The sequence below is a fragment of the Muntiacus reevesi genome, chromosome X (assembly GCF_963930625.1).
Source record: "Muntiacus reevesi chromosome X, mMunRee1.1, whole genome shotgun sequence".
Classification (NCBI taxonomy): domain Eukaryota; kingdom Metazoa; phylum Chordata; class Mammalia; order Artiodactyla; family Cervidae; genus Muntiacus; species Muntiacus reevesi.
This window is the reverse complement of record NC_089271.1, coordinates 13,625,183-13,652,391: the sequence shown is the minus strand read 5'-3', so window position 1 is coordinate 13,652,391 and position 27,209 is coordinate 13,625,183. Positions and strand designations below refer to the sequence as shown.

The following is a 27,209-nucleotide window of genomic DNA, read 5'->3' as shown; positions in this document are numbered from 1 at the left end:
CTAAGCCTTCCCTCCGCGAACCGGGTCCCCTCCCCACAGCAAAACGGCTTCTCTTCCTCAGCTCAGCGACAGGGGCTTCCCCTCAGTCGCCGCCGCCGACACTGCCGCCGCCGCCGCCGGCCGAGACCCGCCGCAACCGCGGCCCGCGGTCGCCGTAAGTCCCGGGAGGCGAGCGGGGACACCGGGATCGGGGAGTGGGGAGGGAGGGTCGGGAGAGCCCCCCGCCGCCCCACGAGCGCCTGGACGACCCCACCCCGCGCCCGCCCGCCCGGCCCGCTACTGGGGCACCGCGCCCCAAAACTCACTTCTCTTTGCGTCCGCGCCCCTCTCCACGCGGCGCCGCGTCCCGGGCTGCTGGGGCCAGTTTCGGACGCTGCAGCGGGTCCGCGGCACCTGTGGTTTGGGAATCGCCTCAAGTTTTGCGGGGCATTTGCGGGCGGGGTCGGCGGCCGGGGGCGGCGGAGACGGAGGACTCTTGGCGCCCCCTGCGCGGCGGCGGTTGCCATTGTCTTCCCCGCTCCTTGCTTGTCACCTCACCCGGGCTCGATCGGTCAGTGATGGAGTGCGGCCCCGTGGGGCGGCGGGCAGGCAACGGCCACTGGCCCCGAGCCCGCTCCGCGGCCGAGCCCATTGTTTTTAATTCCAATCTCCGGTAATTGAGGCGCCTTGTGATTTGAAGCAAAATCGGAGCGTTGGTTTTTAACTAGAGGGAAGGAATACTTGTGCCTTGCGACCAGGCATCATCCCATGTTAACATATAATTTATTTTAAAGAGCATAAATTATTTATTCGTCATATAAAGTGATGGTGGGGAGAGATGGAGGACCTTGCTGTAGACTCCCTTGAGTCCTTGAGTTTCAAAAGCAAATCCCCAGTACTAGTCTCCAAGATCCTGGAATACGGGTCTATTCTTTTCCAAGTTCTGCTAACGGGTTTGCGTGAAACATTGTCCAGTTGATGCGTTACTTGCTATCCCCTTCTAATGCCACTGTCTTAACAGGACTTCTGTGTGAGGCACTTTGACATCACCAGTATTGTTCGTTTATTTCGTGCCAGTGATGCGTTTTAAGTGTGGTGTTAACAGCTAGCTTTAACTTTATTAAAGTTAAATTGTCGCATCGTAAATTTCTAAATACCTTATTGATGCCCGTTTGGATTATTACAAAAAGCGGCAATGATTTCTTGGCGAAATTTAGCGCCCATTTTATTCAGATGGATGGTGTAAATTCCCCCACCCCATGTTCAAATTCAGTATGGTGTGGGTAATACCAAGAGTCAGGCTGAATCCTACTTGCAGAAACTAGTACTAAAACTTGGAATAGTTAAAAGAAAAGAAAAAATCTGATTTCTACCTTTAAATTACCTTTGTAGAAACAATGCTTTCTGTTTGCATTTGGGGAGACCGATTGAATTTCAAGGTTTCCTTAAAAATTAAAACATGTAGACTAATCACCATTTGCAGATTCTAAATAAATGTATATAAAATAGTTTGTGTGAAATACACTAGAATTCAGCATCCACTCCCTCTGTAGATGCTATGTTTTTAAATCGTTTTAAATTAAGTATTTTGTATAATGTCTGAATGTTTGTAGCTCTTAGCTTGACTTTTTAAAGGTTTATATTCTCTTTGGTAAAGTTATATTAGCTCACTTTATTGTATGTATGTTTATGTTGGAATTTTTTAAATGAGATGTGAATTTTTAAAATCAGGCTTTTATTAAGAAAAATGTGTGTTTATGGGATTTTTTTGGTTTGTATTTTAGTTCTTTTGTTTTGCTTAAAATACATAAACATAAACTGAAGACAGCATTCCAAGTTATAGCAGTCTGTCTACAAGTAATTCAGTTTGGCACTAGAACAGCTTGTTCTGTGTAGGGTGAAAAATAGTAGGTCTGTTTATTTCAAATGCATCTAAATCAGTTGATGTCAACAGTTCTCTTTTGATCCATATACATTCCTATAGCACAGATACACAATAGTTTCTTAAATTGCAAGAATTATCTTTCTTTTTCATCAGAATTTTCACCTCACCTGTTTTTGTCCTCCCCCTCACCTGCAAACTTAAATGGAACAGAGTAAGGTGGGAGAATTTGCGTCTGGTGGAAAGATCTTTCTACAAGAATTTCCTGCTATTTTAGCTAGCATAGAAATATTGATGGCTACTCATCATTTGTTAGCTAAATGCCCCGTCCCTCAAAGCTTCTCTTTGCCATGTGTCATCTTAATCTTAACTTTATTGAATCAAAGTATTGCCTGTAATCTTGGTTCTGTTTATCTTAACAGATGCAGTTTATGTTGCTTTTTAGTCGTCAGGGAAAGCTTCGACTGCAGAAATGGTATGTCCCATTATCAGACAAAGAGAAGAAAAAGATCACAAGAGAACTTGTTCAAACCGTTTTAGCACGGAAACCTAAAATGTGCAGCTTTCTTGAATGGCGAGATCTGAAGATTGTTTACAAAAGGTATCGTTTTTATTTATTAGAAAGGTGAAACAGAATCAGATATTAGATCATTTATAATGTGGAAATTGCAGACTTTCGAGAGATGACATTTATAAATAATGATTACTAAAGATATAAATGAAATAGTCTTAAGGTAATGCTTTGTACTTTTAAGATAACTACTGTTTCGGTGAAATGATAAAATCATGGGACTCTTTTCTTTTAATTTCATTTAAAATTATGTAACTAAAGGCATAAATGATACTTCATGCTTAATCATCTTTTTAGGAAAACTGAAAGAATTCATTTCTTTGCAGGGGAAAATAAAATCAGTATTTTAAATTGTGTGAGTAATTCTCTGAATTTAGATAAGCATTTACATCCCCCTCCCTTCTCCCCACAAATCTGTAATGACTAGTATTTGACATGCCTTTTAATCTGACTTTCAGGATCTCTTACTCATGTATAAACTCCTTGGATACATACACCATTTTAGTCATAGATGTTTAAAAATCGGATATATACAGGATTTGTTTGTTACTGCTTATTAATTTGAAGTACACTTGTTGCTGTGGTGGAGGTGTGATTAGATCTGGTAGATAGATAATTTTGCCCAGAACAGATTTTTTAAAATTTTGATGTTGTAAAATGACTCATATTTAGGCTTTAAACACTAAGCTTTTAAATGATGCTATACATCTTTCTTAATATCTGAAACTTTTTGATACCTTAAACTTCTCAAGATTGTTCTAATCGGATTAAAAGAAATTTAACTACTTTGTTTCTTCGCTATTTCTGTTCCCTTACAAATAACTTACCGAATTTAAGATAAAAATGTTCATGCATATAAAAATTCTCTTCTGTGGGGGATGTGAGGGAACTAACTATGGATTGCAAGGAGGGTCAAAGAGAAGTCTGGGTATTATCTCAGTTTTCATTTATTCCACTCTACTATGGATGGGGTTGTGGGCAAGATGGCAGAGAAAGACATGAAGATTATAGAACATCTAGAATTTTTAAAATAACATGGACAACTTTACAATTTTTAAAATACCATAGACTCCTCTTTACAATAGAATGAATTTAGTCATGTTTGGGTGATTTTGGATCTAGTGTTTGGTGTAGTATTTGTTGAGAAAAATCATAAAAATACCATTTTAGAGGTGGAAGATGTTTTAGAGTAATCTACTCAAATGATTTTTTTTTTTAAAGAAACTTTTTGCCCCAGGGATAAAACCTTAAACAAGTGGAAGTGGAGGTGCTTGTGTGACTGTATCTCTACTCACTTGGCTTCCACCCTCTGTGTAGGGCTCCTGAGTTTGAAAACCACTACTGTTGGTCAAAACTGAGTTTTATTTTAAAAAATGAGAATTTGGGAGAAGTGACTTGTCCAGGGTCAGTTGCTTATGACTGCCATAGGGGCCAGAAATCAAATCTTAAACCTGGAGGCAAGGGTTTTAAGCTGGGGTGAGAAGGAAATTTGCATTTCTTTAGGGATCCTGTAGTTGGAAAACGGGTGGGGGGAGGGCTGAAACTGGAACCTGAGGGATCTATTAGGATATGGAGTCCTGAAGGAAGATTTCTGCTGTGGGCTCAGCAGGTGGAAAGAGTTGTTCCTGAGGTAAGTTTGGTAAGACTTGGTCATTGCTAGAAGCAGGGAGGGCAGTGAAAGAGGGGGAGGACTGGGGTGATTCCACATTTCTGGTTCAGTTGATGAGGTAAGTGGCGAGGTAGAAAGTTGACTTTGAGGAGCCTGTGTGACTTCCATTTGGAGAGGCCTAGTTTTTTCAGGGTGGGCATAGGCATGGACGTCTGGGGGAAAATGAGGCATAAAGGGTTAGTTAGATCACCAGCATTTAAGCGGCAGACAGAGGATAAGTTTTAGGGTCAGTCACCTTAGGAAAGGGGAGAGAGTTCAAAACTAAGGTCACCAGTGCCAAATGTTGCATGAAGGTCAACTAAAGTAAAGAATCTATTAGATTTTACAGTGAGCATTTCACAAAATGCCCTTTGTTGGAACATTTTTTTGGAATAGTAGAGACAGCTCTTGAAAAAATGGGACAAAGTGTGAAGAGGTGGAGACAATAAAAAAGCAGGTGTAGACTGTGGGGGGGGAGGGGGGAGGGGGAAGCTTTGCTCTGAGGGACAAAAGAGGTGATAACCACCCATAGACAGGAGTGGGGAGACAGGGTTAAAAAATGGCATGAGAGACTTAAGCTTATTTCTAGATAGGGAAAGGAGTCCCCCGTGTGGAGGAGGAAAATACTAGCAAGGAAATCAGTCCAGGGAATCAAGATTCTTGGAGCTGAAGGAGATGGCCTGTCCATCAAGAGGAAAGAAGCACTAGTTGGTACTCTGCATAGCATTCAGCCCATCCATCTTGGGACACTGCTTTTTCTGTTATTAAAACCTGTAAAATGTAGTCTCACCTGACTCTGGTATTTACATCAAACTCCTATAAATAAAGATGCACTTTAAAATACCAGCTTTACTAAGATGAAATTCACATACAAAAGTTAGACCCCATTTCATACTAGAAACTTTTCTAGTGCCTTAAGGACATTTTTTTGGTAGATATGAACACGTGATTATTTTTTCCCTAGTCCCGCTGGAAGAGACCTTTTAAGTAAAAGAATTACCACTTAGCTACTGAGAAATTCTGAACTAGCATTTTTTGCTGTTCATATCACCAAGTGATCTTTCTGTTTGCCTTCCTCAAGTTGTCTCATCCACATGAGCCTTTCTTATAGTTGCCCATCTTGGGGAGGGAGAGGTGAGAGAGTGGAGTAAGGTTAATATAACTGAAAAAATAGACTGAAAATCTGGGGACTTGAGTTCAATTCCTTTGTGCCATTAGTTTTGTGACTTTGAACAGGTCATTTTGCCTTTGTTTCTTCATCTCTTGAAGATCCTGTGAAGACAGAAAACACTATGCTTTTTTGATGCCTATTTTGTGCAGCATGTTACAGGATTAAAGTCTGTAAAAAATATACACCTACCAATTACGAGCTTCAGAATTTGTTTGAGTACTGTATTGATTTTGTTCACTAACAAAAGAATTTTTAATGACATACCAGTAGAATATTGAGAACAGTTTGGTTACATTCATCCTCAGTCAGCTGGTATTTAGCTGACTGGGGAGAAGTCATGTGTTATGAATATAAGAATAGGCACTTTCAGATGTTCTCTGAGTGCCAGTAATTAGAGTAAGCCTTAATCTACTCTGCTAAAAATAACCAAACATACCTTCTTTCTTACTAGTCTATTATTAATTTTACTTCAGATTTAGACTTACAAATATGCACTGAGAGAACAAAATGAATTCATTATTGAATTTTTTTAAAATCACTTGGTTCTAAAAATAAGGACTACTCTTCAGGTTCTCTTGATAATCTTTTACTAAATCAGTGTAACAAATTTTCTTTCCCTCCTCAAAGCAGGTGAAATATTGCTTTGAATATGTTTTAACTTTTACCAGTTGCAGGATTACTTTATTTAATACAGTTTTGGACTATAGTTTTTAATATAAAACTTGGGCTCTGGAGTCAGGTTACTGTTCCTGAGACAGTTACTCAGTTAAGCCCAAGTCTCCTGTAAATGCGAATAATATTGGTATCTCTCTGAAAGTTTTTTTTGTGAGGATTAAAATGGTAAATTATGCCAAGGCTTTAGGTAACATTTAGTGCCTTAGTCACAGTGAGGACTCAATGAATGTTACCTGTTATTATGTTTCTGTTTCTTCCTTAAACTTTTTGGAAAGAGGTGCCTTCTTATGATCCTAATAACTAGATGTTCACCTACAATGAAGAATTCATTTAATTTGATATTAAAGTAATTTCTGAATGATTCCTACAATCTAGGACCTTTGACTACTGTTTAAATGCTATTTATTTGTAAGTAAAAGGCAGTTCTGTGGTTGAGCAAGAGTGGTATAAGCATTAGATTGCTTAACAGTAACATTGGAGAAATCTTGAAATTAAAAGTAAAAGAAATTTTACCCGACATTGCCTACTAGTGAATTATTTCTAGTGGAATTTATTTAGCACTGTGTTCATATCAGCTAGTAGTGTCTGTTTTTTATTTACCATTTTTAATGTCTTTCCCTTTAATCTTTAGTTTTATTAATTCAGAGAATCTTATGTGTCATTTGTATCAGTTTTCCAGATTTACAATTCCATTTGAGCAGCATGGGTTAAGGAGGAGGGAAGGTTGGGTTGGAATATCTCCTTGCCTTTTAAAGCAATAAACAGAATAGTGCTGGGAAAGAGAGGGAGCACTTTGTTAGTAAAGTTGGAGGTGGTGCATGTTATGCCCTTTATGATAATAAATGAATGTGCTTGAATGCCTTCCTGAAGACTGCAGGAGACAGACCATTTAAAATAACCTCGTGAATGTAGAAATCAGATACAATGGACATGACAACTAGTGTACCTGTGTGACAGGGGAGTCACTATGATAGGTGGGAAAAGGCCTGGAGTTAAGGTCTCAAGATCAGATTTCTGGTCCCAGTACAACCACTTGGCAGGCCCTGTACTTTTGGACCTCTTTTTTCTTCTGTAACCAAGAATGATGGTGTTTACTGTTGAAAAGCTCAAATAAGATGAAACTTTTTTGATAATATTGAAATTAATAGTGTTATGAAAATACTAGTTATTCTCAGACTGAAGAGCAGAAATTCATTGGACTTCAAAACTGAGGTTGTGTGTGTGTTTGTGTATTATTTTACATTAATGCTATGAGCAGTGATTACCCATTGTGTTTCCTAAAAATTGCTTAAATGCGCCTCAGTGAAAATTATAATGGCACCTGAGACTTATTTGGAATGTCTTAGGTTTTCATTTTGTTCCTTTTCAAAAGCTTCAAACACATTTAAACCAGTGGAAAATACTTTTAATCCTCCTTAAAGGACTTGGTTAGGTCATCCTTTGTTATGCCTCAAGGTTTTGTGTTAATAAGTTTTGGCTTCCTTGGGTCAAGTATAACCTAGTCCCATGTACTAGAATTCTTATTTGGAGAATATGAGTTTTCCAACCTTATTCCTTCTTCAAGGGTAAATAGCCTGAACTTCAACAAGGAAAACTTGGAAAATTTGAGGACATGTCTTAGCTTTCCCTGTTCTCTTTCTCTAACTTCTGTGATTACTTGCAACTTGTTTTTTTTCTGAAGGCTTCTTTTCCACAATCCTATATACCTCCTTTAAAAATAATTCTATGCTGTCAGGAGTCAAGATAGTAGTTACCTTTGGGGATGGGGGGCTGTGACTTGGGAGAGGATAGAAGAGGGGCTTCAGAGGTTCAGTAATAATTCTGTTTGTGGTCCAAGTGCTGGTACCACAGGTAGGTTCACGTTGAAAACTCATCAAGCTGTACATTTATGACTTGAGGTCTTTTCTGTGTGTATATTACATTTTAGTAAAACATTCCAGAACATTGACTTCATGTTGACAGTATCTTCAGTAAATCCTTCAGTTGGAGAGTTTATTTTCTTCCCTGTTTACTCGTGGTTTGAAATAGTCACACAGTGTATTTTGTTTTAAGTAAACTTCAGAACGTGTGTCAGCTATGTTTTAGAATATTTCTACAAAAGGAGCCTGAATGAAGGAAGAGCAAAATAAGTAACTATTTCTAGATAGCGCGATTTTTTTTTTTTTTGCTTTCCTGTACTTTTCAGAATTTCTTTTTTGTACATTTATTATTTTATAGTCTAGGAGAAAAACAACTTGCTGTTGTAAAGAGGAAATAAATTGTATAGGCACAAGGTCTTTCACAATAGGATATGAAAGTGTATTTTAGAAAATACATGATTATAGGATAAATTTTTTTCTGCATCTGTTTTTTGTTGCAGATATGCCAGTCTGTATTTTTGCTGTGCTATTGAGGACCAGGACAATGAACTAATTACCCTGGAAATAATTCATCGTTATGTGGAATTACTTGACAAGTATTTTGGCAGTGTGAGTAGTATTTTGTTTTAGGAAATTGAACTTGATAATATATATTTTTTAACCTTTTCTGTAACAAGTTTATTATTTGTCTTGAGAATTCTATTTGACAGTAACCTCAAGAGAGGGAAGGAATGACTATTTTTTGTCAGTGCAAGTCAGAATTGCCTGGTCAGTTAACTGCCAGAATTGCTTGACCCGACAGACCTACTCATTTAATTACGCTGGTGAGAATGAGGTTTAAAATAGTGAAATAGAAGGGAGTCCAGCTGTAAAGATTAATATACTGGAAGTACTTAGTATAGAATTTAGATTTAGTTAGCAGTTGTAATCATATTACCCAGAAATATGTAAATATTTCAAAAGACCAGTCTTTATGAGTAGAAAATCATTATTAAGTTGCCCATGTTAGGAGCTTGCAGAGTCTGGTCTTTCTTAGCTTGAAGGCATTGTGTGTTATCAAGTACTTGAGACTTGAAAATTAAGCTGACTAAATCAATGATGCTTAGTTAGCAGGATTGCCATTTTTAGATATAATTAAGATTAATTCACTCTGGTCAGATTTTATTGACTACCTGATAGTAGATAAATATCTTCTGCTTTCTTCAGGTTTTATTTATTTATTTTTGCTTTTCAGGTGTGTGAACTTGATATCATTTTTAATTTTGAGAAGGCTTATTTTATTTTGGATGAGTTTCTTTTGGGAGGAGAAGTTCAGGAAACATCCAAGAAGAATGTCCTTAAAGCAATTGAGCAGGCTGATCTGCTGCAGGAGGTAAGCTACTCCGAGTTCTCTTAACTAGACACAGCATGTTGTGCTCTTGCTAGGGAAGTCTCAGTCATCTTCCCTCATTCTTACAGTTTCAGAAATTACTCTGAAGCATGCTTGGCATGTAGTGTCCATGTGCAGTTTATTGATTGGCATATGTGTCAGTCACATCAACTCAGTTATCTGTGGATGTATTGTTTACTTTGGAGATGGTCTGAAGATGGCCCATTTTTGGACCCAAAACACCGAAGTCCAGACATTTAGAGGGATAGACTTCTTTAAGATGGGAAAAGTAGTAGTAATTTGAGAACTCTGTGTCCATTAGTTTGAATTACTTAAGATAACCCCTTATCTCCTTAGTGTCTACAATGAGGAGTTGACTGTGAGATTATGGCATTTTCATTCCAAGTTGGTTCATGTTTTCATCTCATGCCCATTAAGTGCAAATGTAGCCAAGCAAATGATAGTGTTTTATTACACTTTTTGTAGAATCCTCTAGTTTCTTGTTATTAAAACTAACTGAAAAGTATTTCTACTTCTCTTTGCTTTTCTTAAATACAAACCATGTTTTGTCAAACAGCTACATTCTTGTCTTGCCTTGATATCACAAGAACCATTGATAAAACCCCCTTCCTTTCTAATTTCCACGGTTGTCTTGGGTTAAATGTATATTTGATGCTTCTGTACCTTCAATTTCTGAAGCTAAAAATTCATAGATAAGGCTACCTTTTCTGAAAAACTTAATGATACATTAATTCAGGTACCTAGTTGAATTATGCTTTAGTCATAATTGAAGTTTAATCATAGAAAATTCATAGCAAGAGGAGGAATTAGTCAATATTAAAAAATGTTACTTGTTTTCATTACAGTAATTATCTTTTATATTATTATTGAAGGAGGTTTTAAAATCAGAGTAAATCTTTTTTCTTCATTATAATTTATTAACTGTTGGCCTCATTCAGGCTTCTCATTCAGGAGCTGTCAGTAATCCCTCTGCATCAGTCACTGACTTAGGTCAGTTGTGGGGATTGTTTGAAGTTGGGATGACAACATCTATAACATACATAAATTAAACATTAGAGAGCGATTTTTTACATTTAATGATACTGAGTTACCAAAACAGGGGTTAAGGTGCCTGCAGAAGTGAAGTATTTTGTTGACAGCCCTAATACCATCTGCTGCTCACTAGTGAAATGAACACAGCCCCTTTTCTGTGTGTGTATGGTTTACTATGGTTTTTTATTAATTGACTGCATACTTGTCTTTGTGAGTTTTTTTTCTTTAAATGTCAGGTGTGCTGACTACACACTCACATTTTACTCTTATAAAATTGGGTTAAAGTTAGCACCTCCTTATTTTGCTGGTTGCTAACCAGACTTTTCTGAAAATTAGGTCAAAACAAGGGTCATAACTTGGGAATTTTTCATATTTGTTTCTTCATTTGATCACTTTTATATTTCATTATTATGGAACTATATTCTGTTGTATCAGATCCTGGTATTTTTTCTAGTTTCTTTATAATTTCCCCATTAATTACATTTGCCTTAAAACATTTCTAAAGTTATTGAAGTTAAGCTTTTATTTTTAATATGTTTTTTCTGGAGAATAATATTTAGGGCATTGATACCTTCTTGTGTTTGGGTTTTTTAAACTTTACTGGGAAATCGCTATATACTTTACAGTATGACAGATATGCTGAATTTACTTTATAGCATGTATTGAATAATGTACTAGAGGATCAGAAAGTCATTACATGTATGTGTTTGTGAATGTGTGTGTGTGTGTCCCCTACAAAAGTATTTTAATAAGAAGTCTCCTTTTTTGAAGTAGTATTTTTATTTCTCTAAGTGGGAAAAGTAGGAATGGAGAGAGAAGCATGGGATGTCCATAGTTTCATGCAAAATTCTCCTTACCCCATCTTCACCTAGTTTAAAAAAAAAAGTTGACTACTGTTGATTACAGTTCCTTGTCTTTAGAAGAGACAAGGCCCTGTTTCTCTTCTGTGACTACCTTTACATTGTTTTGTACATAAACCAAATTGATAACTATATTAAGACATTTTCTATTCAATGGACCAAGTGAACCATTTTTCTTAATTTCCCCATGCAAGCAAGTCTTGAGGAGACAGAAAGTGGCTGGTCCATTCTGAATTTACGGTGATGTTAAGGCCTTAATGAAACCAAGCTAAAGTCTCTATAGGGCAGTTAAGCTTCAGGTTCTTCTGTTCAATTTAACAGTTTAACTTGTTTATTCATATTCATGTTATTCACCAACAACATATTGTCACAGGAAATCCAGGATGATAAGATGTTTGTTTCCTAAAATAGAGTCATTTATATGTTGATACATGATACAAGTTTACATCTCTGGGCGAGTATTTGAATCTTATGTTCACCAAATAGATGATAGAATACGATGAGAAAAAACATTCCAAACTGCTAAAATGATTTGTCTGGACACTGTGATAACAAAAAGGAACTTCAATGATAGCCAATGGTTATTGAGCACCTAGATGTGAGGCATCCTATGCTAATCATCAGGATTCCCTGAAAAAGGGTCCTGAGAGCCTTTTAACCAATGGAGAAGTAGAGGCTCAGTGAAGTTCCAGTGACTGGTCCTAGGTAGCAGTTGGCAAAACCAGGATTCTAAACCCAGGTCTGCTAGACTTCAGAACTGTATGAAATCTTAACCACTGTGCTCTGTTTGCCCCAACTCCCATTCATGTATTTTCTTGGTATGTATATTTTAAACATTCTGTTTTGGATACAAGTTTCAAAGTTCCAAGTACCATTACTGTTTGTCTCAGTAATATAGTAAAGAAATTCCTTATTCTCCTGGAGGTTTTTCTATATTGAGCAAAGTAGATTTTCTAAGACTGATGCCATCCTTTACTTCTTAGACTGGAAATTTTGTCCAGTTTATCAGTAGTTGGAATTCATTAATTGGATGTATAGATATACATTAGTATTTTTCAAGTCATTTCTTGTTGGGTTTATCAGAATGTCTAGATCTATAGTAGCTTTTTTGATCTTATAATTTAGGGTATAATATTCACTTAGTTTATGTCATGAAATGATTTTGCTTCCAAAATTGTACACAGAGCTGTAAAGACAGTTATCTAAACGCAGTCTTAAATTTGTTGGAAGTCCAAATTTATTTTAATTTAGTTTACATATATCATGATTTTTTTTTTTTTTTCCTCTTTGGTGTCAGGTCTTTTACTTGAATCAATTGTTCTGAATACAATTTTGGTTTTAATCCTTTTTTAATTTGTGAAATAATACATTTCTATCTTTATCTTTATGAATTTTTATTTTCAGAAATATTTCTTTAAAATGTCTCTTTTACTCAGTTTGTGTAAACGTCATGTAGTTTGTTTAGGTAGTCCTTCAATTCATAGGCAAATAGGGTAGACATCAATGGATACAGTAGATTTTCTATTAGCATTTTACAGTAGTAATGAGAACATAAAATGAATGTGTATTTGAATCATAATTACTAAAATATGACATTGTGATTAAAAAATAAAGATATCTTCCTTATTTTACTTAATTACTTAGTAAAGAAGGGTTCAGTTTTAATATTTCTAGACTGAACTCTGTTTCTTTCTTTTGGTATTCCAGTGTATGACTCCTTAATTAGATTTGGGGGTAAAGCCCAGAAAAATTGGTCCATTATCCAATTTTTAATGTTTGACCATTGGAATTTAAAACATATTTTCTTAACATGCCACTAATACTTAACTTGATTCTTAAATTATTAAAGTGCAACATGCTGAGATTGCTAAATTGACTTTTTATTTTTTTTGCAATACTTGGAACATTTTCCCCAGCACCAAATACCTATTTTAAGCTAGATTAGATTTTTTTTGGAGGTAGGGCATGGGGGAGTGGTACAGTTGGGGCTTATTTTATAAACATTACATATAATGACAAAGGAAATAATAGAGTGCATATTCTTTGTGAAGTCAGGCACTTACCAGTTTTTCTTTGCTCCTTAATTTTATAGAGCCAGAATGAAGAATGGGGAGGTTTGTCTGAGGATATCTTATGATAAAGAGCAGTCTAAGGCTTTAGTCCCTTTGACCCCCAACTTATTTATTGGTAACTACTAAATTTACCATTTTTGTGGCATGGATAAGACGGGGTGTTATGCAAAAACTGTTGCACGTGAAATGATTTCAAGTCCTTGCTTGATCTGTGAAGATCAAATAGTTAAATACTGGGCGTTGGGCTTTAACCCTCAGCGGTAGATGCATGATGGTGTTGATCAGCGCTTTGAGATGTGTCAACCTTTTTTTTTATACTAACAGCATCATTTTCAAATTTGTGGGGGTTTTCCTTTTGAGCTTTGTTTGCTGTTGGTATTATTTCTCACTAAAGTAATCTGACAAATGAAAAAAAGTGAGGTACCAAAAGCAAGCATAACACTCATGAATTTGCTTCTACTTCAAGGTGGTCCACTTTATAAACAGGTTTATTGGATTTATAGTTGTTAATTTGCCTCATCTAGAAAGTGGTGCTCTATGGAGAATTAGTGCTGCTAAAATTGATTTGTTTCAGTGCTGGGGCTGCATGATATATCTTAGTACTATAGAACATCTTTGTGGAAGTAGTAATTAATAAATCTGTTGGACTGCATAAAAATGGAAAGGTAAGAATCTTAGGTGACAAAGGGATTTCTTTAAACATGGATCTTTTGTAAATTAGAAGTATTTTAAGTAAGTAAGTACTTATTGAAGTATTTAATAACATGCCTTCTAATAAGTTTTTTAAATTAAAATCTTGCTAATTAAGAATATTAAGGCATTGGGTAGTTAAACTCAAGAATATCTTACATTGTTTTAAAAAACAGATGCTTTCAAATATATATAGTTATATAACAGCAAAAAGCATTTTGATAAAAATCCTCTTAAGATTGGTTTTAATAAGACAAATTCCTATAATTCCTTTGTAATTACCACTGTTTATATTAAAACTTTTAAGCCTAAACTTTCTTCTTTTCATTTGGGTTAAAAATTAACAAGTCTATATAGTCCTTTATACCAGCATATTTTAATTTTTTATATGTAAACTTGATTGGGTTCTACTAGAACAGATTCTGGATAAGTGAGGTTTAGTTACATTAATGCTTCAAATGGAAAATACAGAAGGGTAGATACAGAGAAAACAGAAGGTGAAACAAATCTTGCCTTTCACTTTGCATTTAATAAGAAACAATTTGGCCAATGCCCTTGGTCACTGGTTTTCAGGTTGTAATCATTCGCTCTATGTCTTTTGAGCTCTTTTTCCTTTGCTTTTCAGAATTTCGAGAATTTCCTCCTTACTCTTTCATTCATTTTAATTCATTTTGAGCCAACTCTTGCTACTCTGGTCTATTTGTAATAGCAAAAGTTGGAATAACTTAAAATATTCAGTAACTGTAAATCTGATTTTCCGGAGTATTTGACAAGAAGCCACAGTAATACCATACTTTTTTATATCATAATAGTTACATATACATAAACCAAAAAATTTTTTGGTTAAATTATATATACTTGCTCATATTTCTTGTTTTACAGTCTCATGTTGTCTGTTCTATTCTTTTTTTCCCAATGCTGATCCTGATCTACTAAGTTGATTGCATGAGCCCTAGGATTGAGACCTGCACAGGGACCTGCAAAGAACATATTCCTAGGTGTTGGTGATGGTTTTGTTTATTTATGTATTTATTTTTTAAAATTAAAGTAAGTTGACATGATTTTTAAAAAAAGTACTTTCTGAAAAATTTCAGTGTTTGAGTTCTTTTTTTACGCTCCTGAGCCATTGTTTTTTTTTTTTTTTTCTTTTATTGCTTTTTCTGTTGTCTTTTTTAAAATAAAAATTCCCACTATAGGAAGGTTAACAAATACAAGCAAGGACACTAGAACATAATCTTACCCACCAACCAGAGACAATTAGATTAATTCTGATTCTCAACTGGAGTTGAGAGTAGGGTAATTGTGCCTCCTCAGGGGACACTGGGCAAAGTCTGGACACGTTTTTGATTGTTACTACTAGCCACTACTAGCCATGAGGTGCCACTGGCATCTAGTAGGTGAAGATCAAAGATGCTGTTAAATATCTTAACAATGCCCCGAACAGCCCTCTCAGAGTAAAAAATTATCCAGCCTCAAGTGTCAATGGTGCCGAGGTCCAGAAACCCTGGTTTAGTTTAACACCATGTGATATATAAAGATTTCATTTACAGATTCCATTTACATTTATGGACTGCTACATATTTTTGATATAATTTATAGTGCAGATTACAAATGACTAGCCAAAAATGAATCAAAAGTATAAGGGGAAAAAACCCTAAAAATTATGAAGAGAGGGATACATGTGCTCAAGAACATGTAAATGGCTATAAAAATCACCTCTGTGATTCACCAAAATTACTTTTACTTGATCAAAAATAACTTTTGATAACCAGAGATAACCCACAGCACTATGGGATGTCACTGTATAATTTCCTCAACAACTAAATCTGTTAACATTTATTAAGGTTATTTAATTTTTGTTTGGAAACAAAATTGAGCATACCCTGCAGGCAGTTAGAACACTTGAACTTGCTGCTGATTTCCCTATCCACCTTAGGGATTTGATAATTCCTAATGAGAGGAATAGTTTAAATGACCAGAATTTACATATACAATATAGACTTACATTGTACGTACATACTTTTTTGTTATTTTTCTTTTATGCCCTATTAGCCTTATAGAATTTACTTAGTAAAGATATTTAGAGTTTGAATATTTGAAATTCAGTGATTCTAAGAAATCGTTTATATTTTAAAAACCTTGGTTAAATTTAGGGCATTTCAAGTTATGATCCAAATGGAAGACCAAGACAAATACAATTACCCTAAGATGTACTTAAAACTGTTTATTTACAGTCTAAAGTTGTATTTACTAAGTTAATTATTCTGCTTCTTTATTTTTATTTTTTTGGTTTGTTTTCTTGGATTGGCAAAGAATTGTTTCCTCCTTATGAGCACTTAAATTTGTATTCCATTTTGGAGGATTAGTTTAGTGGTATCTATTAACAGTTAAATGTGTACACTTTTTGCCCCATTAGTTATACTTGAAGGAATTTTATCCAACAGAAATATACAAATGCACTAAGACACATGCTGAACCATTGGAACCTAATCAAATGTCCATCAATGAGAAATAGGTTAAAATTACAGTACACCATATATGAAACTGTTGCTGCTGCTGCTGCTAAGTCACTTCAGTCATGTCTGACTCTGCAACCCCATAGACTGCAACCCACCAGGCTCCCCTGTCCCTGGGATTCTCCAGGCAAGAACACTGGAGTGGGTTGCCATTTCCTTCTCCAATGCATGACAGTGAACAGTGCAAGTGAAGTCGCTCAGTAATGTCCGACTCTTTGCGACCCCACAGACTGCAGCCTACCAGGCTCCTCCATCCATGGGATTCTCCAGGCAAGAGTACTGGAGTGGGTTGCTATTGCCTTCTGGCTATAAAAAAAATGAGATCAATTTCTATGTAATGATATGGAAAGATACTCAAGGTTTATCAAGTAAGAAAAGATCTAGGAATAGGACATTAAAAGTATTACCTCTGACAATATTTGAGGTCCCCCCTCCTGTTTTAAAACATGTATTTTAAGTATAATTATTTTTAATTTATAATTTTTTCTTAAATGACATAATGCTGCTGTGTGAATGGAAGACTAATTTGTGTTACTCCTTTAGGTGAAACTAGAGTAGAATTGGCTAAAAAGAAAATTTCAGCAGGTAAAGTGAAGCACTGATGTTTTCTTGGTCATTTTAACCATCTGGAGCAACCATATTGCTCTTGCCACATTGCTAACTTTAATGTAAAAAAAAAAAAATCACTCAACTTTCCTAGTGCTTCAAAAGTGCTTGTGAAATAAGACACCATGAGCCCTGTCACCTAAAAGATACCTCATAAAGTGCTTTCATTTTTTCTCTTTTTATTCATTGCTAAAAAGAGATCTTCATGAGTTTGGATACTCGGAGGCCCTTTCATCTTTAGCTCAAGGAATAGGGTTCCAGAGTTTAGAGTAAGGACTTTGCCACAGTATTCAATAAAAAGTGCCACTGTATTCTAGAACATGAAGGACTAAGGATACTACTTTATAGTGCATGGAATAAGTGAAGCCCCTTTAAGAAAAACTGGAGTATAGCAGTAACTTCAAATTATACTTGTTTATATATATATATTTTAGGGCTTCCCTGGTGACTCAGTGGTAAAGAATCCACCTGCTAATGCAGGAGACACGGGTTCAATCCCTGGGTTGGAAAAATACCCTGGAGAAGGAAATGGTACCCCACTCCAGTATTGCCTGGAGAAGCCCATGGACAGAGGAGCCCGGCGGGCTACAGTCCATAGGGTCTCAAAGGGTTGACACGAACCTGTGTGCATATATATTATATATATATGTGCATACATATATATATAATATATATATATATATTATTAAATGTATGTAATTTTCTCTTTGATTACCTTGCATTACCAGAAAGAAAAATCAGGATACTAGGTTTTCCGTTTTGGATCCATACCACTAGTTTATTTAAGCACTTCTTGTCCCAACAAGACTTAAGCCTTTAGATCATTTTACTTTTGAGTCAGCCTAGTATAGTGAATATCTGGGAATTTTTAAGGTAATGGGGTTTGTTTTAGGAACATAGGTGGTTTTGAGAACAGGTGTAACTTAATTCCTCTCTGCTGTGTTTGTTCTACACTTCCCACTACATCTGGTCCTTTTTGAGGGGATTGAGAAAAAGATTATTCTTAGGATGGAGGAGAGTTGAAGGAGCATGTATACTAAGGAAAAGAGCAAATGCAGAGAGCGATGAAAAACAGGAGTAGAATAATGGAAAAAGTATATTGGGAGGGTGAATAGGAATGGAATCAGAAGCATTGGTTTGAGTAAGATGAGTGTTCTCCCTCTGTTTTGAGTTTAATGGGTTTAATGAGTTTAATGGGCCATAGATTTCTTTTTTTTCCTCATGAGTTGGTTGAGTTGAGAAACTGTCTAGAGGAGAGCTGCTGGGACTGAGGAGAAAGAAGGGGCAGATAACTTAAAATGTTGAAGGTTTGGCATAGACTTAATGGGGAAGAAGTCAGTGATTTGCCCAGATTAAAGGCCCATTTCAGATTGAAAATAGTAAATATCTAATCTTTATTCCAAAAATAGGTCTCCAAGTAATGTGTACTAAGGGCAACTTGTGGTTTATATTTATTTGTGTAATGCACTGGATTAAAAATTTTTTTTATTTTCCTTTTGGTCTTTATTCCCACACAGTCTATATCACTGACATTTCAGTGTATTAAACTCAGTTTGATAGGTCATAGAAGACAGTAGGTCTAGTTCTGCAGAGGACTCTCACCCTCCCTGATTCTTAATTAATATAATTATTCCATGACTCATAAAATGTTCTGGTGGTGTGAAGGCCCAGGATACTGGAGTTATATTTAATCCACTATAATGTTTTCCTTGTATATAAGAGAAAAAATAAATTATGGGCATATCTATCATTTAACTAAAAATCAACCTTAAATGGTCATTAAGGCATTTATTTATAGCATAACCTTTTCTGCTTCTGTCAGTTTAAAATGGGAAAGTATTTGAAACATGTTATAACAACTTAAAAGTGTTGAAAGAATACATTTGTTTTTGTGGATTTTAGAGTTTTTTGATGTTTTTCAGGTGAGGATTTCTGCCTTTGAATAGTATTCTTCACAATTAATTGGATGCTAATTTCTTGTTTAAGTACAGTAATATAAAAAAAAAGTACAGTAATATGAATCATTGCTATAAAGAATAGTTTGGCTTTATGAACTCTTCTTTCCTGGTAGTGGTTTAGTTTAGTTGTTCAGTTTTGTCCAACTCTTTGTGACCCCATGGACAGCAGTTCTTTCCTAAAGGGTAGTAAAAGGTCTGTTAGAAATGCCCCAGGCAGGCACAGTTGAGAATTGCTCCTATAGAATTGTTCCTTTTCTTTCTTGGTTGTCTCCTCTGATGAGGAATGGCTGTGTACTTGACCCTGTTTGGGAAACTACCTTTTTTTTTTTTTTTTTTCTCCTTTACTAAATTTTTCTTTTAATTGTTGGTTTTCACATGGTGTGATATAAAATTAAGAGACAAAAAGATGAAAAGCTATAATATAAAGGCTCAAATATTGGTATTATTTAGGTGAAAATTTATTTGATAGACTTAAATTTTTCTTGTTCTCTCACCAGAAAACAGAGAATATGTTTTACAGCAAGAGTTTGGGTGTAAGAAAAAACATACTAGAATATGTGCTGGAGTACTGACATGCATCAAAATGTAATAGGATATATAAATTCAGTTTGTAATGACAGTCTTGTCAAGTTTGTTACTTACACTTTAGCATTACATGAAAAGTTTAATTACATTAAATCCTAAGAGATAGTCCCACCTATTTAACTGATGATATTTTCATAGGAAATTTTGCTCTGATAATGATTCATCATTGGGGCTTATAATTTATTATTTTACACAGAGAATATTGAAATAGGTTCAGAGTTCATTGACCAAAAAAGTATTAATACCATTGATACAGAAATAGAATTCCCTCATGAAAATGAAGCACTTGGGGGTTCAATTTATTATTATTATTATTTTAGCTTTCTGCTTTATTTCACAATGTTCTGAGTGGGAGAAAAAAAGCAATTATATCTTTAAACTGTTTAGGGATTATCTGAAGATTAAAATTTTACTGGCTTTTTTCTTCAAATACTTTTGTATTTAATGGTTATTAGATAAGGTATCTGTTACATATTTTATTGGAACAGTTTATATTGACTTTGTAGCCTAACAGTTCAAAATGCCAAGTTGAATAAATAGTAAATTGAGGATATCTTAAAAGCAGTCAAGCAATTTTAAGCTTTTTTGTCACAAGCCTTTTGGCTCAGGGTATAATTGCTTTGAGAGTCTGATGCTCCATGGGCCTCCTTTTCAGGAAAATCTGTATCTAATTTTGCCCCTAGTTTGAGGGAGTTTGGAGTCCCTAGATATTCATCTCTTCTGTGCGCTCTAGGGTCAGTTTAAAACCACTTCAGGTTACCTTGGTGATGTATCCTTTTAGATACATTTAGAGGCATAGACATTTAACAAATCTGTTTGGTGAATTCTTTAAAATCTGTATTCAGGATTATTTTAAAAGTAATACCCTTAGTCACAAAGGCATAGTCTTTGGAATTTTCTTTTTTTTCTTGGTAAGCTAAGCGAATGAATAAAAACCTCTATTGCTACTAAATGGGTAACTACTTTTCCACTCTTTTCTTGGGAAAGATTTTCCTTTAGAATCTGTAAAAGTTCATGGTCATTCTAGAATGTAATGATTTTCATTAAGGGATTAAATTCCTTTGCTTCATGTAGTAAAATCCTGATGAACCTGAACACTGGTGGGAGGGAGTATTCTAACTAGATTTTGAGTTAACTCAGTATTGACCAGATGACTTATACTGAAAAATCTTTTCAGTATATTTTTAGTAAATACAGTGCTTTTGGATTTTGTAGGACATAGGTCATCATTATGGTTATCATTATATACAGTAGAGTTAAAAAAGATGAATATGAATTCCTGGGCATTGTTTAGAAGTTAAATATTCATCCATGAACCAAAATTCTAAAAACAAATTCTAAGTTTCAGTTAAGTTTTCTTTGCTGTGTGCTGAACATTCTAGAAATCTTATTGTGTCTGTGTCAGTTTGTATACTGTGTGTAAGAATATATGCATTTCTTTTGTAGCCACGTCATGAATATTTTAATGTCCCTGTGTACTAAATGACCACTCATCGTGTATGCAGAATTTCACAGAGGAAATAGAGAGCTGATATGCTTATGAAAGAAAATATCCTCAGCTTGGTGACTGATTACCTTGTGTAATAATAGAACATTTTAGAACCATTACCTTTGTAATAATTTACTGTTCTCATCCTCTTTTCTGTTTTATTTTCATTCTGTGTGTGATCTTGATACAGCTTTTCCTGCTTGCAACTGGTTTAATTTCTTCTTGAAAAATATGATCTATGATCATTTTGAGTGATGTTTCATTTCAAACATCTACATGTCATCATTTGTGAACCATCTGTGATTAAACTTGCAAGAGAATACCTAGCAATCATTAAATATTTACCAAAGAAAATAGAGCTGAAATGCTAGGTCACAATTAGCAGTGCCACAATATAGCATGGTCTGATCTTCAAATGTTGGCGGGATGGGACTATATTTAGGGTAATTATAGTATATATGAGGAAACATTTTTAATGTATCACATAAAAGTGTATTTGGCAATAATACAAGAAAGTAAAATCTGCACTAATATAATATTTAAGGTAAAACATTCACAATTTCTAAAAAATTTGTAATGCCACATTTATTGACTCATATTTGTGCTATACAATATCAAACAATCCCTCTAAGAACTATCAGAAAGCTATGTCAGAAAAGTCTCTTCTGCAATATCTATTGTTTAAAAGTAATCCTTTCAAAATATTAATATAGGGTTTATTTTATAAGATTCTAATATCGTTTAAATACTATAATATTTTACTAGTTATATATTCAAGTCTGCACTTAGATACTTAATGATTTGTTAAATATGGTTTTATATTTCTGATATTAAAACTTTTTAATATTGATCATTGTGTTTTAATAAAACATGCAGCATATATTATAAAGAGGAAATTACCAAATAATTCATTGTTAATGTTTAGAGAGTTTAAAGCCCAAGTTAAGTAAGCTATCATTAAACAAGTTCAAAAGATGCTCAGAGTGGTTTACCACTGAAAGAAGACCTGTGAAAATGTGTATTAGTCAGGGATGCAGATCAGTTGTTTCCATTCTTCCATTCTTGCTATATACTACATGACATTTGAATCACCTGGATGGGCTATCAGATGAGAAATTAGCATTATACATTGATAGCATTGGGAAACATTGGTCTTTCATTTCCATTTTTTTCCTCCCTGCAACATGGTATTCATCTGGTTTTAATGCTGCATAAATATGCATTGTCTCATGCCTGTTTGCTTTGGATGCTGTATGCCCAGCTGTAACAAGATGTTGCTTTTGTTATTTGTATACAGCTGCTTGCTTTAAACTAGTAGATTCTGAAATAGCTTTCCTTGCATGTCTAAAATAAAAATATTGCATGTACTTTGTCTCACGTGAATGACTTTTTTCTCCTCCATCCTTTTGACAAGTAATATATTTCATATTTTTTCAGGTAATTTTTTTTAAATTATGGTTTAAATGTAGCAAAATTTACTAGTTTAACCATTTTTAAGTGTACAGTTTAGTAGGTTCAGTATATTCACATTGTTGCACAACAGATCTCTAGTTTTTCATCTTGCAAAACTGAAACTGTATCCATTAGAAACAACTATTCCCCATTTCCCCTCCTCTCAGCCATTGGTAACCACCTTTGTACTTTGTTTCTATGAATTTGACTAATTTACATAATAGTTTTTTCTAGATGGTTTTGAGTACAATTTCAGTGTGAACATGTGAAAATTAATTTTATACTACAATTGATTAAAGAACTAACTATTTGTATAAGTCTCAGTGGAAGAAAATGTATAAATGATTCTTTGAAATTAGGCCTTTGAGAAAAGACAGATATTTTTAAATAATGCACATTTGAGAAGCAATGTGGTTCTCTTCAAGAAATGCTATCTATATAAGATTGCAGGCAGTGAGCACATAAGGGGAAATCTAACCAGCTTCAACAAGTAGGATGAGGGGGCATATTTACATGGATAAGCTAAGAATCTTAACTCTATAGAATTCAATGTAGGCACCCTGTAATACATTAAAGGTTGTATGACATCTTAAAAAATTACTTAACATTAAGTTATTTTAAAAGTTCCCCCCTTATTTAATATGTGATTCATGAAAACTCTGAGACCAAACAAATAGAACAGTATAAGAAACCCTTATGTACACATCACTCATCTCCCACAACCATCAACAACTCAATGTTGTTTCATAAATCACCACCCTACCATGCCTTTTTTGCCTGAGTATTTTACAGCAAGCCCTAGACACCCTATCATTTCATCTTATATGCTTCAGTATGTGTCTCTAAGAGATAAGCACAGCCCTCCAAATTAACAGTAATTCCTAATATCTTATTCTAGACTGTTTTTTTCCTAATTGTCTGGAAAATGCATTTTTATAATCAGTTTGTTAGAGCCAGATTCCAAACAAGTCTCACACTGTATCTGATCTCTTTAAGCCTCTGTTAATCTTTAATAACTCTGCTTTTACCCTCCCTTGCCTTTTTGTTTTTTGGTTAGACTGAGTCTCCTATATGGTGGAATTTCCTCCATTCTGTATTTGGCAGATTATAATGGCGATGTTTAACTTGTTTTCTTATCCTCCATATATATTTAGATCTGTAGCCTGGTTAGGTTGAGGTTCAATTCAGAGGTGGGGAGGGGGGGCAAGAATACTTCATAAAAAATAGCCTTTTTTCATCAAAGCGACTTTTACCCATTTTTCCTTAATGCACAAACATACTAAAAGGTCATTATATGAACTTTGTATATAGAGTTGGTTTATAGTAAGGCTAAATACCTTTATTTAGATTTCAGTTGTGTCATGTATCAGCTAACATATTTTGAGCACTTTCTGTGAATCAGGCACTAAGCCTTATCTCTCTCAATCTCTACAAATGAAGGTAAGTGCTATGATCATTGTTTTCCAAATAAGGAAACAGACCAGAGAGTTTAAATAAATAATTTGAGATTATTCCATGTAGTGCTTTACATACAATTAAATCTAATGTATGGATTTATGGTTTAATTAATTTTTCTTCTCCTTGTTTTGTGCTGTACCACAATTAGGATGCAAAAGTAAGTCATTTGGGTACAAAAAATTGTTTTCCTCTGTTAAAATCTAGTATGCCTTTTAATTACAAACTTGTTGCTACTAATATCTGAAATTTGACCTAGTTGGTCCTTTTATTTTGTGCTGTAGAAAACTGGACACTTTGGAAAATTTTTAATTTTTTTATAGTATGCTTGCTTTGGGTAGTCTTCCTTTGGCATTTACAGATGAGTATTGGTTGTTACATAGAACAAAAGGCACTTCTGTCTCAGGTGTCAGAGCGTTCTTTCTGTATGTTGCTTCCATTGAAGCCATTGGTTGCTCTCGGGAGGTCTGGAAGGTAAATTTCTGCAGAAAGGAATAAATACGTGTGACTCAAAAAAACAGCAAGGAAAATAAAAGTATGTGAAGAATGGGGAGAACTCAGGGGGTTTCCCTGGTCTTTATTTAGGGGAGGTTTTGAATTTTTACAGTAAGACAACTTACCTTTTCTGTAGAAAGTGCAAGTGGCTCAGTTGTGTCCGACTCTTTGTGACCCCATGGACTATACATTTACAGTCCATGGAATTCTCCAGGCCAGAATGCTGGAGTGGATAACCTTTCCCTTCTCCAGGGGATCTTCCCAACCCAGGGATCGAACCTAGGTCTCCCGCATTACAGGTGGATTCTTTACCAGCTGAGCCACCAGGGAAGCCCAAGAATACTCGAGTGGGTAGCCTATCCCTTTTCCAGCAGATCTTCCCGACCCAAGAATTGAACCAGGGTCTCCTGCATTGCAGGCAGATTCTTTACCAACTGAGCTATCAGGGAAGCCTTTCTGTAGAAAGGTCGATATCAATAATTTCCTTAAATGCCAGTGCGTTTGACAGCTTTTTGTATTACAGCAATGGAGCACAGCACAATTGGTAGGTAATCAGTAGGTATTTAATGCATGCTGAAAAAATCTTCCTGTGGTCTCTGGTGTTTGGGACACAAGTTGCTAAATAAGCACTGGCTCTCCATGGAAGTGCCCAGACTGTTGAACTGCTTGTGTTCAGCTTCTCTGAAACTTGCATGCGCTTCCGTGTGAATTTCACATTCTCAAGCCTCCCCAGATCTGCTTACCAGAGTCTCACATTTTCCCTCCACAGGAAGCTGAAACCCCACGTAGTGTTCTTGAAGAAATTGGACTGACATAACTCTCCTCCCCTGTTGATGACTTCCTGTGGCATTTCACACACTGTAGATGGTCACTGCCTTCATGTCCATGTTAGCTAATGGTGTAAGATGATGTCTTGTCAGTATTACTATTCTGCTAAGCTGCTTCATTCAGGCCTACACAATTTCTTTTTTTAAGGGAACTTTGATTAATCAAGTGATAACAAGGGACTTAAATATGAATTAGAATGAATGCAGGAAAAAAAGGTCCTTTTTCTGGCTATTTTGAAGTTTATAGGTCCGTTTCTCTTGAATAGGTTATTATCATTACTTTTGATTATGTGTATCTATGAGTATGACACAATTAGGCAATATACATTTATTATTCTCTTTGGCAAAAAAATCATGTGAAAGAAACCTGGTTTTATGAAACCAAAGACTACTGCATTTCAGTATATATGCGAATAAAGGGATTGACATGTCACATATCAAATGAATGAAAATTTCACTGTATGTTGAAACTTAAATTATACCAAAGACCCTTATTAGAAAGTAAACACCTTAAAACAAAGGGAATACACAAAAAACTAATGGAATGATGCTGTTTTACACTAAAAATTATTTCATAGGCATTCCAAACCTGGGACGAGGAACAGAGATCAGCTGTTTCATAATAGTAAACATGCTATTTTTAAGGCCAAGCAACATTTGACTCCTGACATAAATTTTTTTGTGGTCATAATCATTTAGTCACTTAGTTGAATTGTTTTTGATGTCTCCCTAATAAAATGAAAATGTTGACTTACCAGGGATTCTTAATAACAGTATCTTATGGAAAATGTGTTGCTTTTTTCACAAAGTGTTACATAAGTCATTGTTTAAAGCACGAATATTCCTTCTAGGGTGCTTGTTACAGCCAAGTTTATTTTACTCCCCTATTGCTTCCCTCCACTTAGAAGTACAGCAAACTTTAGGGAGGCTTCCTTCCCTTCCATGGCACTGCCTAGTTATTGGAAGTCCTAAATATAAAAACAGACACCACCTCTCATGAAAGTGTGAGTTGAATGAAGTAAAATGGCATTAGTGGGCGCTATATTTTTTAAGGATATAGTTGTTTCAATGTCACTTTTATACATACTTCTACGTATATAAACATCTTCACAGTTTACACTTTTCATGTGTATCTGCTGGGCTGGATTAAGCTTTGTTGTGATTGTGACCAATATTCAGGCCACGTGAGCACTGTCTTACCATATTGCCAATTAGTTGTAATAAATGTTCAACGTACACAACTGTAGTGTGTTTTTATCTTTTTCCAAAAGTCTGTCAAACTATGAAGAGCTGCTAAAGGAAGAATTTTTTCAAAAAATTTTCGAGTAAGTTGTTGAAAATTCACCTCCATTTGAATGTGGTGGTGGTTAAAAGCACACACAAGATAAATGGTGGAAGATTTAAGGAGTTTTCATGTACTTCAAGCCCATTAAAAAATAATGTGGAGTCCATGCTACTGAGAGCTTATCTACACACTTATTTTCAATCAATAAATGCCGCTTTTAAAACCTTGATGCAGTTGATTTTTCTCTTTCTGAATGAGCAATTCAAATCACCCCAGGTAATCAAAGGTGTCCTAACTCAACTGGAGTCCACCTACAAACTGGAGGTACTAGCACACTTGCTGAGATGGATGGGTATAAGCAAATTATTGCATAGTATAAGTACCAAAGCAAACCTTTGATTATCTTGATAGTTAATGGACTGCCTATTCACTACAGATAGGAAATGTTACATAAAAATAATGTGGAGTTTTTTTTAAAGTATACTCTAATTTCTGGAATAAAATATCTTTATAGGAAAAAAAAGGATATTTAAGAAGGAGGAAACAACTACCATATCAAACGAAGTTGCTAGTCTGCTAAAAATAAAAGATGTGTGCAATTAAAAAATATATGTGTAGATTTAAAGAGCCTCTAACAATGCAGGTATCTCTTCACTGAAAACAGGCCAATGGCAATGTAGAGTTGCAATTTTTGAATCATAAATAGTAATCA

The 27,209-nt window shown here is 35.1% G+C and overlaps 1 protein-coding gene across 3 annotated transcripts; it reads left to right on the top strand.

The window, feature by feature from the left end:
- AP1S2 (adaptor related protein complex 1 subunit sigma 2) lies at positions 1 to 26,724 on the top strand. Of its 3 annotated transcripts, none has more exons than XM_065915138.1 (5): positions 1 to 154; positions 2,284 to 2,462; positions 8,286 to 8,394; positions 9,020 to 9,157; positions 25,155 to 26,724. In XM_065915138.1, the coding sequence occupies exons 2-5, from the start codon at positions 2,284 to 2,286 to the stop codon at positions 25,200 to 25,202; spliced, it is 474 nt and encodes a 157-aa protein (XP_065771210.1). In that variant the 5' UTR covers positions 1 to 154; the 3' UTR covers positions 25,203 to 26,724. The 3 variants fall into 3 exon arrangements, with proteins under 3 accessions (XP_065771210.1, XP_065771212.1, XP_065771213.1); XM_065915140.1 differs by lacking the exon at positions 25,155 to 26,724 and adding an exon at positions 20,941 to 22,350; XM_065915141.1 differs by lacking the exon at positions 25,155 to 26,724 and adding an exon at positions 14,767 to 14,917.
- The last annotated feature ends 485 nt before the right edge of the window (positions 26,725 to 27,209 follow it).

What these genes read in the sequence shown, in the direction of transcription:
- AP1S2 (XM_065915138.1), top strand. Translation starts at nt 2,284, where the DNA reads ATGCAGTTTATGTTGCTTTTTAGTCGTCAGGGAAAGCTTCGACTGCAG. An exon ending in CTGAAGATTGTTTACAAAAG is followed by an intron (nt 2,463 to 8,285) that starts GTATCGTTTTTA and finishes TTTTTGTTGCAG; the next exon opens with ATATGCCAGTCTGTATTTTT. An exon ending in TTGACAAGTATTTTGGCAGT is followed by an intron (nt 8,395 to 9,019) that starts GTGAGTAGTATT and finishes TTTGCTTTTCAG; the next exon opens with GTGTGTGAACTTGATATCAT.